The sequence below is a fragment of the Parasteatoda tepidariorum genome, chromosome 2, assembly GCF_982258835.1.
Source record: "Parasteatoda tepidariorum strain Cologne lab strain chromosome 2, Ptep-v5.0, whole genome shotgun sequence".
Taxonomy (NCBI): domain Eukaryota; kingdom Metazoa; phylum Arthropoda; class Arachnida; order Araneae; family Theridiidae; genus Parasteatoda; species Parasteatoda tepidariorum.
In genome coordinates, this window is record NC_141756.1 from 95,965,842 (window position 1) to 95,979,598 (window position 13,757).

The window sequence follows — 13,757 nt, forward strand, 5'->3', positions numbered from 1 at the left end:
ATAATTAGTGGTATCAACAGCCAGTTGTGATTTTTAAATTTTGTGCAATTTTTTGTAGTAAAAAATACATTCATTTTTTTTATTAGCGGTACACAGCGTTACGAAAAATTTAGAAAGAGTACACCAAAGTCATGAGTTAGGGAAACACTGCTATACAGTATACACTTTTCGTAGGTTGGGTAAATGGCGTTATAAACTAAGTCTAACAAAAAGAGGGAAGAACGCTAGTGTTTCTCCATGCTTTTCCTAAAATATTATGTTTTTGCAACAACAACAAAAAATCACAAAAATCAGTTTTCTGTTCGTTTTTTTTTTAATTGGAAACTTCATTAATAGGAAACTCTATTTAGAAGTTTCCTGAACCTAGAATTATTATAGAATCAATAGGGTTCTTCTTACGACTGTCCTGTTTGTGAACATGTGAAAACTGAAAATAAGACTTATTGTGAATAAAAAACAAACGGAAAAAAACGCTATTGTAATTTTAAAATTACGAATAAGAGACTTAATAGACTCCGTTTTTCAAAAGAAACTTTCGTGAAGGGTCCATTTTTTTGATAAAATACCCGCAAAAAGGTCCAAATTTTACAGGTCAAAATTATACGTCCAAAAATTACAGGTCAAATAATTAATTTATGAATGCCGGTGAAATCTATGAAAAATAAAAATCCATTATACATTTAAAATTTTCTTTTTAATAGTTCACTATCGCTAGGGGAAATAGACCGTAAAAAACGTTTACGACTGATTATTAGGACGAAAAGTCTTTTATGGGCCTATTTAAATTCTGAATGATACAACATAATATATTCCAATATCTTAGTATACTTGCGAAAATTTCGTAGCCTGAGATATAGAATTTACAACAAAATTTAATAGATCAAATGTTTAAAAAAATTTTAGGCGATCAACAAAACAATAACGCAAACTATTAAAAAACTGTGAGAATTTGAGAAAGATACTGGCATTTCAATCCTTCGAAAAATGGTAACAGTTAAAACGAAACATATCAGATTCGAATGTTCTATTTTGAAATTCCTCAAACAAGTGTAAACGAACTCGCTTTGTTAACCCGGCTGGCAAGAAGACAGACAGTGTGACTAAAAAGAAAGGAAATTAAGGTTAGTGTGGCTTTAATCTGGACAACAGCCAGAACAATGACCAGCAAGTTTACTTTTAACGATAGATGCGGGAAAGGAAATTGCAAATCATCGCCTGTAATTAAATAATGATTAAATAAGGTGTTTAAGGCAGATTTACTGTTCAATAGACCGATACATTTTTAAGCGATCAATCAATTACCATGAGAAAAAGAAGAAATAACATAATTCCTCTTTCAAAATCTATATAAGATTTACAGCTTAAAAACGTAATGATTTTAATTTCTTATAAAGAAATTTCCCCATCCAAAACAAAGAGAAGTTTCAGTATGCTTTTGAAAAAAATTATTTTTTGTTTGATTATGTACCAAAAGCTTAGTGGACTGGACTCACTTTACTTAAAGAGATAATTGGTTCCGTGAAAGTTTAAGAGCTCCAATAGGCTGTTTAAATGTTTTAATAAAAAGCCAGCTTCACAGTACCCCAAAAATGACCAAAATATCGAGAGAGAAAACTATTGCTTACATTAAAACTTCAAACTATTTCAAATGCACTGGAAAAAAACCTCTCTCTATCTACATTTTAAAAAAAGTTATGAATGATTTTAAATTGCCCTATTACAGAAAATTCAGACAGACTTTAAAGTGTTTTTTCTCATAGATGATAATTTTGCAATTTAATCTCAATTAAATCCCAAAGGAATTTTTCTATTTAAAATAAAGCTTTGAAGTAAACTTTTTTATCTTAAGTAAAATACACTTATTTACACTGTGTATGGAATAAGCATTTTATGAGGTTTATTACAATTTTTACAGCATGTTATAAATACCTAAAGGGAATTTTTAACCTTTTTTTTACAAAATAATCAATTAAAAACATTCTAATTGATATATCAACAAATGAATGCAAAAAATTGTTAAGATGAATATTGTAAGCACTAAGAAAAAAAAATTTTAAAATATGTTAAAATATAAAAGCCCAAAAATTTAAAATTTTTGAACAGTTTCAATTTTTTTTTTAAATTTCAAAAAATTTAAACAGTTTTAAATTATTTTTTGAATATAAATTATTGATTATAAGTTAAATGAGCATACAAAGCATCCACAAAATGAATGATTATACCTTTATTTAAAAAAATTGTTGCAAGGGTACTGTGCTGTAGGAATACTTGGAGTCTATATACACTGCTATTGGGTGTAACCAGGACTGTCTATCCCCTACTTAACCAAAAAAAAAGGGGGGGACGTCATTCAAAACTGGATTTTTTTTTTAAATGGTAAGTTAACCAGTTTTTAATATTTTTGTAAAAAGAAAATGAGCCCTCTCACAATAACCAGCTCAGCTTGTCAGCTAGAGAGATCACAAAAGTTAAAGCTCTACAATTTTGAGACTAATGGCAAATGAAGGTAATTTAGTCAGCACTGTACACCATCCACCTATACCGTTCCTTACAAGCTGGAATGGCTTCATGTGATAAAACCATGCCTTAATCACTGTAACATCCTGGCTCTATGCAAATGTTACTAGTGCACTAAATGAAAAAAATTGGCTAAAATAATTAAACAAAATGTTGCTCATTGACAAATAAATTTTTGAAAACTCAATCACATAGAATTGAAATTACTTTAGATTTTCAATTCCATGTGATTAGCTTCAAGATATTCAAAGTAATTAAAAACAATCAAATTGAAAAAAATTTTTAGGATTTCAATAGAAGCACACTATTTTATTAATTACAACTATAATACAAGGTATAACAACTGCTCCGCTTTCTGTAAAAGATTTTTATAAGTGGTGGCTTATTTAAAAAAGTATTGCAGAAATTTGGCTAATTTTGCTAAATTTTTAAAAGGCTTCCCATAACATAGCGGGAACTAAGCGTTTGTTATATATACACTTTTGAATTATTCATATGCAGTGGTGGGAAAAATAAATTTGAATAAGTTTTTTTAAACTAAAAATTATACATTATAAATTTTGCTACCACTAAATTTCTCTCCCACAAAGTGGAGCAAGTTGCTATCACTGCAATGCAGCTATAATTTAAATTGTGCTGGTAAAATAGTTTGCTCTCCATTTAAGCTTTATTTAACAAAGTAAAAAATTAATAAAAAAATATAAATAAAAAAATTTAATAAAAATAATCATAAAATTTATGTTTTTGTTAGCGATTTGTTTCTAATCTTAGATTAAAAAATCGAATTATTTTTTTTTTAAACTTTTAAGGGGGGGAAATGCAAAGTGGTTTCCCATATATAGGTAAACTTCCAAGGCTTTCAAAACAAATTTCAATAAACATACATAAAGTAGGCTACATACAGTATTGATGAGATAAAAATTATCCAACTACAATAAAATAAGAAGGAGATAAGATATGAAAAGAAAGCAATGAAGTAATTTTCACTTTCGAAACACATCAGATAGCTGTAAATCAGATCTAAATTTCTCATATCAGATATAAACTTTTATTTATCCTTAAAATTTCTCTTCCCTTCTTTTTTCACTTAAAACAATAGGTTGCCAAATAAGCCAAATTAAAATGTAAGGCAAAAATTACATAATTCTGAAGACCTAGCCTATACAATTTTTGCTTTCTTACATGAGAAAAAAATTACCAAAAAATAAAAAAAAATTTCTTTCAGTAATTTTAATTATTCTCTTTTTTTTGCGGAGACTTATTTCTTCTAGCAAAATAGATTAATACAAATGTTATAAAATTTATTCTATATTATTATTGTTGACAATTAAATTAACTTATTCTAAGAATAAATTTAATAATTAATTTTTCGAATTTTTCTCAGTAATATATTTTTTTCCAAAAATGTCAATTTATTCGTTGACTGATGCATAAAAGCACTAATCTATAAAAATAAAATAAAGAGCTTGTGTGTCTATCTGTATTGTAACTCTAGAACCGTATGTGCTAGGTTCTTGAAATTTGGTGGGCAGTGGGTGTGCAAAGAAAATTTTAACCACCAATTCAAAACACTGTTCGAAAATTTTAATCAGTTTGTACAGAAAGGGACAAATTTAAATTCCCAAATTAAATTCCCAAAATAGCAAAAGTAGTGGCTCTGATAATTTTTCAATATTTTTAAAAATTAGGGAAATAATTTCAGGAACTAGTCCTAATTAAAACATTTCTTATGCACCTTATTAATCATTTAATTTTATCCCATGAGAATAATAAACATATAGAACTTATTTATTAACTTATTATTCTTATGGAAAATATTATTTTTGCTATTATTTAATATTTAATTTAATAATGCTAAAAATTAATATTAAATAAAATAAATAAATAAATTACTATCATAAAGCTACATGCTTTTATACAAAAAAAAATCAAAAAATTTATAATAAATTAATTGAACAATTACAGAGCACTAGCAAATTAAAATTCCACACTTCAAAATATTGTTTAGTCTGAACAAATATATTATTAAAACACATAAATTACATATTCGATAGTCGATAATAGGTAAGTACACGTTATTTACAGAAAGGATTCCCAAAGATTTCAAAAAATATGAATTTAAACGCATCTCAGTCATAATTGTTTTCAAAAAAAAATTGCTATATTTATTAGTTTAAACATACATTACTAAATAAAAAAAAGTTAAGTTTTTTAAAAAAAATTATTCTTTATTTACTCTTTTTAAAGGTAAAAATTTAAATATATTAAAATAGCAAACAATTTTTAAAATAGATATTATTTTCAATAAAAACTTCATTTTGTTTTAAAATTTTCTCCTTACAAAGAAAACATAAAGTTATATATATATATGAATTCCAAAAAAAAAAAGTTTTGTAAAGAAAATTTAAATGTAAAATTATATAAATGAGATTGTGATGCAGCAATATTAACTAGAAACTGATAATTATATTGATTTAACACAAATACTTTCAATTACTTAAGACTTTAATAAAAGGTATACCTTACCTATAGTTTTTAACAAACAATGATTGTAAAAAATATCCAAATAATTATTCTCTAGAACATTTAATATTCTGCATTGAAAACTTAATACAAAATATTGATTGAAATTGAGGATTACATTTATTTTTTAAAAAAATACAGGAAAATAATTGTTATTTCATTATTTCAAAATCTTTGTTAAATACAAACAAGTAAACATAACAGGTTTTACAAACAGTTTACAAATCCAAAAGGCACAAAAGACCCCTAATTTGTTTCCTATTATTATTACTATGAAACTTGTTTCAGGTGACCACTTGCAACTCAACTTACTTTGAGGATTCTAATTATTTTTGACAGTTATGTACTTGATCATTAAAATGAACTGAAGACAAGTGATCTTACTTAACAGGCATTAACAAAAATATTTTACACTAAATAAAAGCCTCGAATTTAAAAATATTTACAATTTTTAAAAGTCATAACATACATAGACCTAATATTAATTAATCAGCCCTAAAGGAGATAAATGTTTAAGTATACAATATGTACTGGAATTAAAATTTAGTGTGACAACATTAATCTAAAACTGGCAATTAATTTAAATCTCATACTTGCATGTTATCGCAAATTTATTAATTGTAACAAAAAGTATTTATAAAATATTTTTCATAAAAAAATAATTAAATTTCCGAACACTACAAATTTTATTTAAATAGAATTATGCCCTGCACAGTATTGCACAAATGAGACTTCATTTTTTTTTCTAATTTAACAACATGCACTTTAATAGTACTCAGGTAGTAAATTTAGATCAGCTACTAATAACAATGTTAAATATGACAAGTAAATTATTGTAAACAACGATCTGTTTAACACGTGGCTCGAAAATCGTACGCCAAAATTTGACACATTAATTCATACTTAAGCCTACTTTTCATTGAAAATAGCTACCGGCTTTGACACCGGTAAGATCAGAAATAATTAAATTTACTTACAATTGCGATCTTGTAATGTGCTGACAATTGATCTAGACTTTTTGATGCTTCCCGAAGAGCTTTTCAACACAGATCGAGAGATTTTTACTACAGCACTAGCCATTGTTTATAATAAATTAATCGGATAGAAAAATACAACAATCTTACTCCTTCGTAGAATTATATGAAGAAAGAAAGAGAGAGAGAAAAATCGCAAATAATCGCCAAATTATGGGATTTCTGAGGAAGGTAGAGCCATCCAATGGAAGCTGCTGATGTTGACAGAAATGGCGCCAGTATTTACATACTTTTATTTGATTGGATGTAAAACTAATAAACGTTTTCTGCCTCCTTGGCAGGCTGTTTCAGAGAAGGGGTGTCAGGAATCGCGTGTGATCGCTTTTTATTTTTTGTAGTATGCGTTAAATTCATTCATACATTGTTTTATAACACTTAATTCATTGCTGCTAGAAAAGAGTGGATAAGAAAGTGCTTTTATTCACAATGAAAATCCAACAAACAGAAAAACTATATTTTGTCTTAAGAAATTCTGAGCATGATTATGATATTTCTCATTGCACCCTTTTTTAATCCATTTATACTTGTTTTTAATTTTACTAGTAAATATTATTTTAAAATTTGTCTGAATATAAAGAAAAAAAGAATTAAAAATGATCATAGATAATTTAAACAGAGTTTTTTTTCTTTGTTCTTAATATATTTAAATGGATTTTATTAAATACTGTCCCTTCTTTTTAAATAAAAATAAAATTCTGGAATGCATAATTTTTTTAATACCTGGTACTGTGTTAAATTAACATAGCTTAGCTACGTGACTTTTATTAAATTTTCTCCTTATTTTTAAATTTTTAAAAAATAATGAAACTCTTAAAGATACATTGTGAAAAGCGATTGCTAAAATCTTTCAAATTGTAACAGGCACTCAAAACAGTGTTGACTTTCAAACAGTGTTCAAAATGACTTTCATCTCGCCTACTTTACCGGTTCAAAAGCTTTCGACAGTGTTCATAATTTTTTTCCCCGCTTAAAGATTAATTTTACAAAATTAATTTTTACCTTAATTTTTTACTATGATCCTAAAAATATACAGATTTAATAAAAAAGTGTCTTTACGAAAATTAATTTAATATTGGCTGCAGAGATTCGAAATAAAATAATACATTATATCATGTTATATTTCAAATTGTAACAGGCACTCAAAATAGTTTTGATGACTTAAATCTCGCCTACTTCACCGGTTCAAACGCTTTCGACAGTGTTCATAATTTTTTCATCGCTTAAAGATTAATTTGCCAGATTAATTTTTACCCAAATTTTTTACTATGATCCTAAAAATATACAGATTTAATAAAAAGTATCATTACGAAAATTGATTTATAGCAGAGATCAGAAATAAAATAATACATTTTATCAATAATTCCTGATCATTCAATAATTCATAGTCATGCAACAGCAAATTGTATAACCTTTTAGAAGGCTTTAATTTGAGAAGCATTAAAAAAATGTAGTTAAATAAATAATTTACTAAATGTAAATCAAAATGAGGACATTCATTTGTATTTCAATTTAGAGATTTTAGAATCGCGATGGATCAGCGGATAGAGCGCTCACCTCCTAATAAGGTGTCCCAGGCTCGAATCCTGGCAGTGGTCACACTGATGACGTAAAATATCATCAGCGGTAGACTGATCCGCTTTCCCTTTTACCTTCGGGCTAGCTGTGGTAGGTTTTCGTGGTTTTCCTCTGCATGTAGCGCAAATAAGGTTTAGTTCAATCAAAAAGTCCTACATGAAGGCTAATTTGTCCCGCTGCTTGATCCGAGAGTTCCCTTGTCTCCTAGGTTGGGTTCAAAATTACTTGCCGGTCAACGCCGGTTATAAAATAAAATTTAACAATTTTAATTATCATTTTAACTTTTAAAGGTAATTTTAGGAGCGTCTGAAACCTTAATTAATACGATATTTTATCGAATGAAAACGAGATATCTTTTTTTATGTTTTTCAAGAAACAGGAAAATAGAAAATATGTATTCTCTTATTACAGCCTTGCTATACTTGCCATAGCATTGCATTATGAAAATAAACATTTCCTCTTATTTAGCTTGTTTTTTAGTAATGTAGACGAATGCTGTAAGACAGTGTTTCCCAAACTTATGACTTTTGTGTACCCTTTCTAAATTTTTCGTATCGCTGTGTACCAATAATAAAATAAATGAATGCATTTTTTACTATAAAAAAACTGCATAGAAGTTAAAAATCATAACTGGCTGTTGACACCACTAAATACTAACTGTTAACTCTGCAAAAAATAGCCAATAGAAAAATACGTAATCGTAAGTTTTCATGGCCAGCTTTGTTTTAAATAAAAAAAAAATTGAAATTTTCGTTTGTTCCAAGATGTTTCGCATAAAAACGCGTACACCCACTAAATTGCCCGTGCCCCTGGGGGTACGCATACCACACTTTAGGAAACACTGCTGTATGAGGTCAGAGAACAAAATATATATATCAGTATAATTACATACTGTAGAAGCTTATTTTAATCTTAAAATACATAAAAATTTCCACAATTAAAAGACCACGTAAACAACACAAAGTTGAATGTTTAACTCGTGGAAGTATTTTTTGATTACCTCTCATATTAGAAAAAAAAGAGAGAGAGAGAGATTTTGCATGCACATTTCTAGAGAAATAAATCGAATATCAAAATGTTATTGATGCGAATATTTTACGTCACAGTTTAATTTTTTTTTTTTAAAAAAGCAGAAGCTTATTTTTATATCTTTGAATAGAAAACTCGACAAATTCAAATTAGTTTTGAAGTTACATATTTGACGATTTTTCGAAATTTTTGAGAAAACGTAAAATTAAAAGAAATTAAAGAAATTTTTGAGTGCAGTAAAATTATTTATTTGACAGTTTTGTACTTTTTTATGACTAATGAATGAAAATAAAAAAGAAACAATGAAAAAAAAATTTAAAAAAACTTTAACCCTTTTGCAAAATTTTGAACTAGTTTCTGAGCAATTTTTAAAAAAATTAAAATACACTCGTATAATATATAAGGATGTTCATATTTGATTTATTCTTTGAAGAATAAAGTAATATATAATATATAAGGATGTCTATATTTACTTTATCAAAAATAACGGCTTTTCTCACTAAGGTTACAGAAAATCTATTAGCTTAGCTGTTAGCGAACCTAAAAATATTATTGTTTGTTGATATTAAAATTGGACAAATCATACTTATTTCTTACACTTTTTGAGAAGTTTTTTTCTAGTAGTACTGGAATAAAACTTGCGACAGTAATTGTAAGCAGAATTTTCTTATAATTCATCGACATCTGAAAAATCACATCAATGATCATTAGATAATTTGTATACATTTAAATTAGTAATGAATAATAATAATAAGCACGTGTAATCATGAACACGAGCGTTTCAAATCAGATTTATTAAATAAAATAACAAGGAATAAATCTTGCTGCCACCTAAATAAAATTGTCCTGGGAGCAGGGTTTCCGCTACGGTAGCTTTTTTCGCAAAATGCGAAAAGACCCCTCAAAAATGCTAAAATTAAACAAAGCATTTTCGCATTTTTGCTAAAGGATTTTACTAAATTCCATTAAAAAAAAAAGCTTCCGCGAAAAACCATGACGCTAACATCCATGAAAAAAAACTTGATCAAACAAGAAGGATTGATCAGACAAGATTTTATATACCAATGATGTGTCTGAACAGTACCCATTAATAACTTCTGTTATAGAGTATTGTGCAACAATACCAATACCTGTTGACTGTGAAAGGGGCTTTAGCTGCCTTAATTTGATTAAAACTAATATTCGAAACAGGTTGTTAATCAACCATGTAAACAATTTGTTAATGATTAATGTTGTTGTTGTTGTTAATTTACGTCGCACTAGAGCTGCACAATGGGCTATTGGCGACGGTCTAGGAAACATCCCGGAGGATGATCCGAAGACATGCCATCACAATTTTGATCCTCTGCGGAGGGGATGGCACCTCCGCTTCGGTAGCCCGACGACCTGCGCGCGAAGTCGAGCACTTTACGGTAGCACAGTTTAACGAGGACCAATACCGCACACCCTCGGTCCCTACGCAGGCTGACCCAAGTGGTCACCCACCCGCACACTGCCCGTAGCCAGTGATGCTTGACTTCGGTGATCTGCTGGGAACCGTGTCTTAACGATCAATCCACTGCGGGACTTATTGAAATATAGTTGTGAAGAAATCATGGAAATTTATTGTTTTCAAATTTTGTCTGACACAAACTACTCAGCAAAATGTAAAGATTTCGCTAAAATTAAGTTATTGAGATAAATGCAAAATGCTATGAATTTTAAAGGCCATAATGCAATTACTATGTATAATAATGATCTAAATATTCTAATAATCTAAACATAAAATAAAACAACGTGTATATCTGCATACTGGATTGCATGTATACGGTTGGCACTAAAAATAAGGATCTCTCATATATATATATATATATATATATATATATATATATATATATATATATATATATATATATATATATATATATATATATATATATATATATATATATATATATATATATATAAAGTGCATTTAACTTTCAAGAAGCATTTGTAAAATGGGCAAACATTATATATATATATTTATATATACAAACATTATATATGGGCAAACATTATGTTATTATATATATATATATATATAATAACAGGGCTACATCCCTGATATCATTGTTATATTCAGCTTGAAGAATTCAGTCGTAAGCCATAATACGTTATCAAAAGGTTTATTTAAAGGTAGGCTGGTGGTTATAACAGTTCACATCCCCACTCCACAAGGGAGGGGGGGGGGTAAAACTCCGGATGGTTCCGGCAGATCTTTTATGGAGCACGTTATTCAGCAAGAGACATGCGAAAAGAATTGTTCCCGCATTAAATACAAATAGAGAATGATGTAAACAGGCTCAAGTCGTGCATACTTTGTAACGCTACACATTATGGAAAATCATTTAATGCTTTCTTACATGGAAGTGAAAGAGGGACAAGATTCTAAAAATAACTCCTCCTTTGAAATATAAATCTAATTATAATTCAATGGTATGTTTTCAGCCTTGAAGTCCCAAAATGGAATTTCTACACTTATTCTTTACCAAAGACATTTTATGAAAACGAGAGAGTTTTAATGGTTTTATTAATACAAAAGTATTTATAATTTTTGTATTACACATATCTATATATACTTCTTCAGAGCTGCTCTTGATGCTTTTGATTGCACGCGTTCAGCATTCATTTATGATTTAGTCAAATTGAGAATTTCATTCGGAAAAGTATGAATTTTCCCGCTCCCAAACATAAGAAGTTCGCGGCGCCCTTGTTGGTGTTGAATAAATCTTGTAATTTAGAATGAAGGATATAACAATTGAACCAATAAATAACATTACCCGTTATCTTAATCTTTCCTGTTTAAGTTATTGATCATGAATAAGACATAATTGCCGTTTCTAAAATATCATCTTTTGTATTTCAAGCATGCCAAATTATCCAATATTTTTTTGTGTTGTTAGTGCCTTTTCACAATCCGAATTGCAGTAAATGATCGATGTTCAAAAAGACTGTCTATTGCTTTTTTTTTAACTCAAATTTTTTACGATTTAAGATATAGTTAGCTGACAAACTTTTATTGTTATTATTAAAAGCATCATAATATTAAATTGTTTTTATATATAAATTTTTTGAGTCCTCGAGAAAAATGCTTATTAAATAAATGAAATAAGTGTAGTTATAAAATTTCAATTTATAACACTAGAGCACTATTATTTTTTTCTTCATTTTTTATTTTATTTATTTATTAATAAATTAATTAGTTTATTGATTTATTTATTTATTTTTGCACTTCACAAATGCTAGATCCTGCCTAATTCGGGTATAGGGATTTCAAATCTAAAATTAGTTTTGCTCTTAAAGCTCTTTTTTAAAAGACACTTTCAGTCCATTTTTTTTTTTTTTTGTCAAATCATACAAGTTTTTAGAACGTTATATGTAACAAGGGTTGCGTGAATATCGCGAGAAGCTTCCAGGGAGTTAGGGTGCTACATCAAGATTAAACTTGTAAAGGAACCCATTCCCAGAAATGCTGTCGTATGCGGCAAGGGGCGCATCCCTGTTATAACCTCTTCAGAAGCACACAAAGAAACAGTTCATAGTAGGTTAACTCCCTGATGGCGTATGACGACATTTTGGGGCATGGGTTACTGCAGTGCATGGGGACAAACTGTTAAAGGAGTTAAGGTACATCAGGATTAAAATTGCACAGGAACCCATGCCCCAAAATGTTGTCATACGTCTTCCGGGTGCTAACCTACAATGAACTGTTTCTTTGTGTGCTTCTGAAGAGGTCATAACAGGGATGCGCCCCTTGCCGCATACGACAGCGTTTTGGGGAATGGATTTCTGTGTAATTTTAATCCTGATATACCTTAACTCCTTTAACAGTTTGTTGCAGCATTTACGAGACCCATGTTATATATAACATTTAAAAACTTGTACATTTCGTTGGAAAATAGCCTAAAAATGCCACTTAAAAATGTTTACTTTGGAGTGAGAAATCGTTTTCAAATTTGAAATCAGTGGCATGAAAAATCCAAGATCAGTTAAAGCTACAGAAGAAATGCTACAGAAGAAAAAAAAATTTCCCCACTGTAATTTTTTCCTTTGCCGTTTGAAGATTATGTAAGCATATTTTTAATGTTCTTAGTCCCTCTCCTCCTTCTTAATAAAAAATAGGCTAAGCCCAATACCCTATCTTCCTCAAATTTCCGAAGGGTTTTCTCAATGTAATTTAATTTTTATGTTTCATTGCATTTCAAGAACCAAATATTATATCATAATCAAATATTTCTAAAATTTGTGAAAACTTGACTTTCAGAACTGCACAATTGTTAGCACACTTTCACAGACTATATTTTAAAGAAGAAGTTGTGTTTGGTCAAGAGCACTGAAAAAAAAAAAGTTTAAAAACTTGGGATCCATATTAAAACATATTTATTATGATCATGTTCAGTCGCAATGAATAATAACACTTATCTGTTATAATATTTTAATTTTCTTATCGTATAAAATGTTTTTTAATATGTTGTAGTCTTATATTATGATCACACCTCCATTTACCCTGAAGTTTATATCAAAAGTACATCTGCCTTTTTTTTTTTTGTTAAATGCATGTACCTCGAGGCACTCTAGTATTTTATATTTTATAACCGTCGTTGAACAGCCGACCCAATTGTTTTTGGGCTTACGACAATGTTCAACTCCGTAGCCTTGTAATTTTGAACCCAATTCAGAAGACAAGGGAACTCCTGGATCAAGTATTAGGAGACATTTGCCTTCGTGGAGGACTTTTTGATGGAACTAACCCGCATTTGCGTTGCATGGAGAGGAAGACTGCGAGAACTTCCCACGGTTAGCCTGACGGCAAGAGGACTCTAACCCATGATCCGTCAACCACTGAGGATATTTCACGTCAGCACAGTGTTCGGTGCAAGCCGGATGCGGAATTCGTATCGAACAACCATCACCGGGATCGAACCCTGGTTTACCTCATTGGAAGGCGAACGCTCTATTCCCTGAGTCATCACGGCAGTTTTCAGACAGTTTATAGATATGGTTAACTACGCCTTTTGAGCAACTTAACTAGAATACATATTATCAGTTACTTTTTGA

General features: G+C 29.1%; 1 protein-coding gene across 1 annotated transcript in view; it reads right to left on the reverse strand.

Moving 5' to 3' along the window:
* The window catches only part of LOC107452752 (isocitrate dehydrogenase [NADP], mitochondrial), a 30,837-nt gene extending 24,458 nt beyond the window's left edge, over positions 1-6,379 (reverse strand). The window contains exon 1 of the mRNA XM_043044987.3: positions 6,018-6,379. Coding sequence (XP_042900921.2) covers positions 6,018-6,120 — 103 coding nt within the window. The 5' untranslated portion in view covers positions 6,121-6,379. The remainder of the gene's footprint in view (positions 1-6,017) is intronic.
* Positions 6,380-13,757: the final 7,378 nt, after the last annotated feature.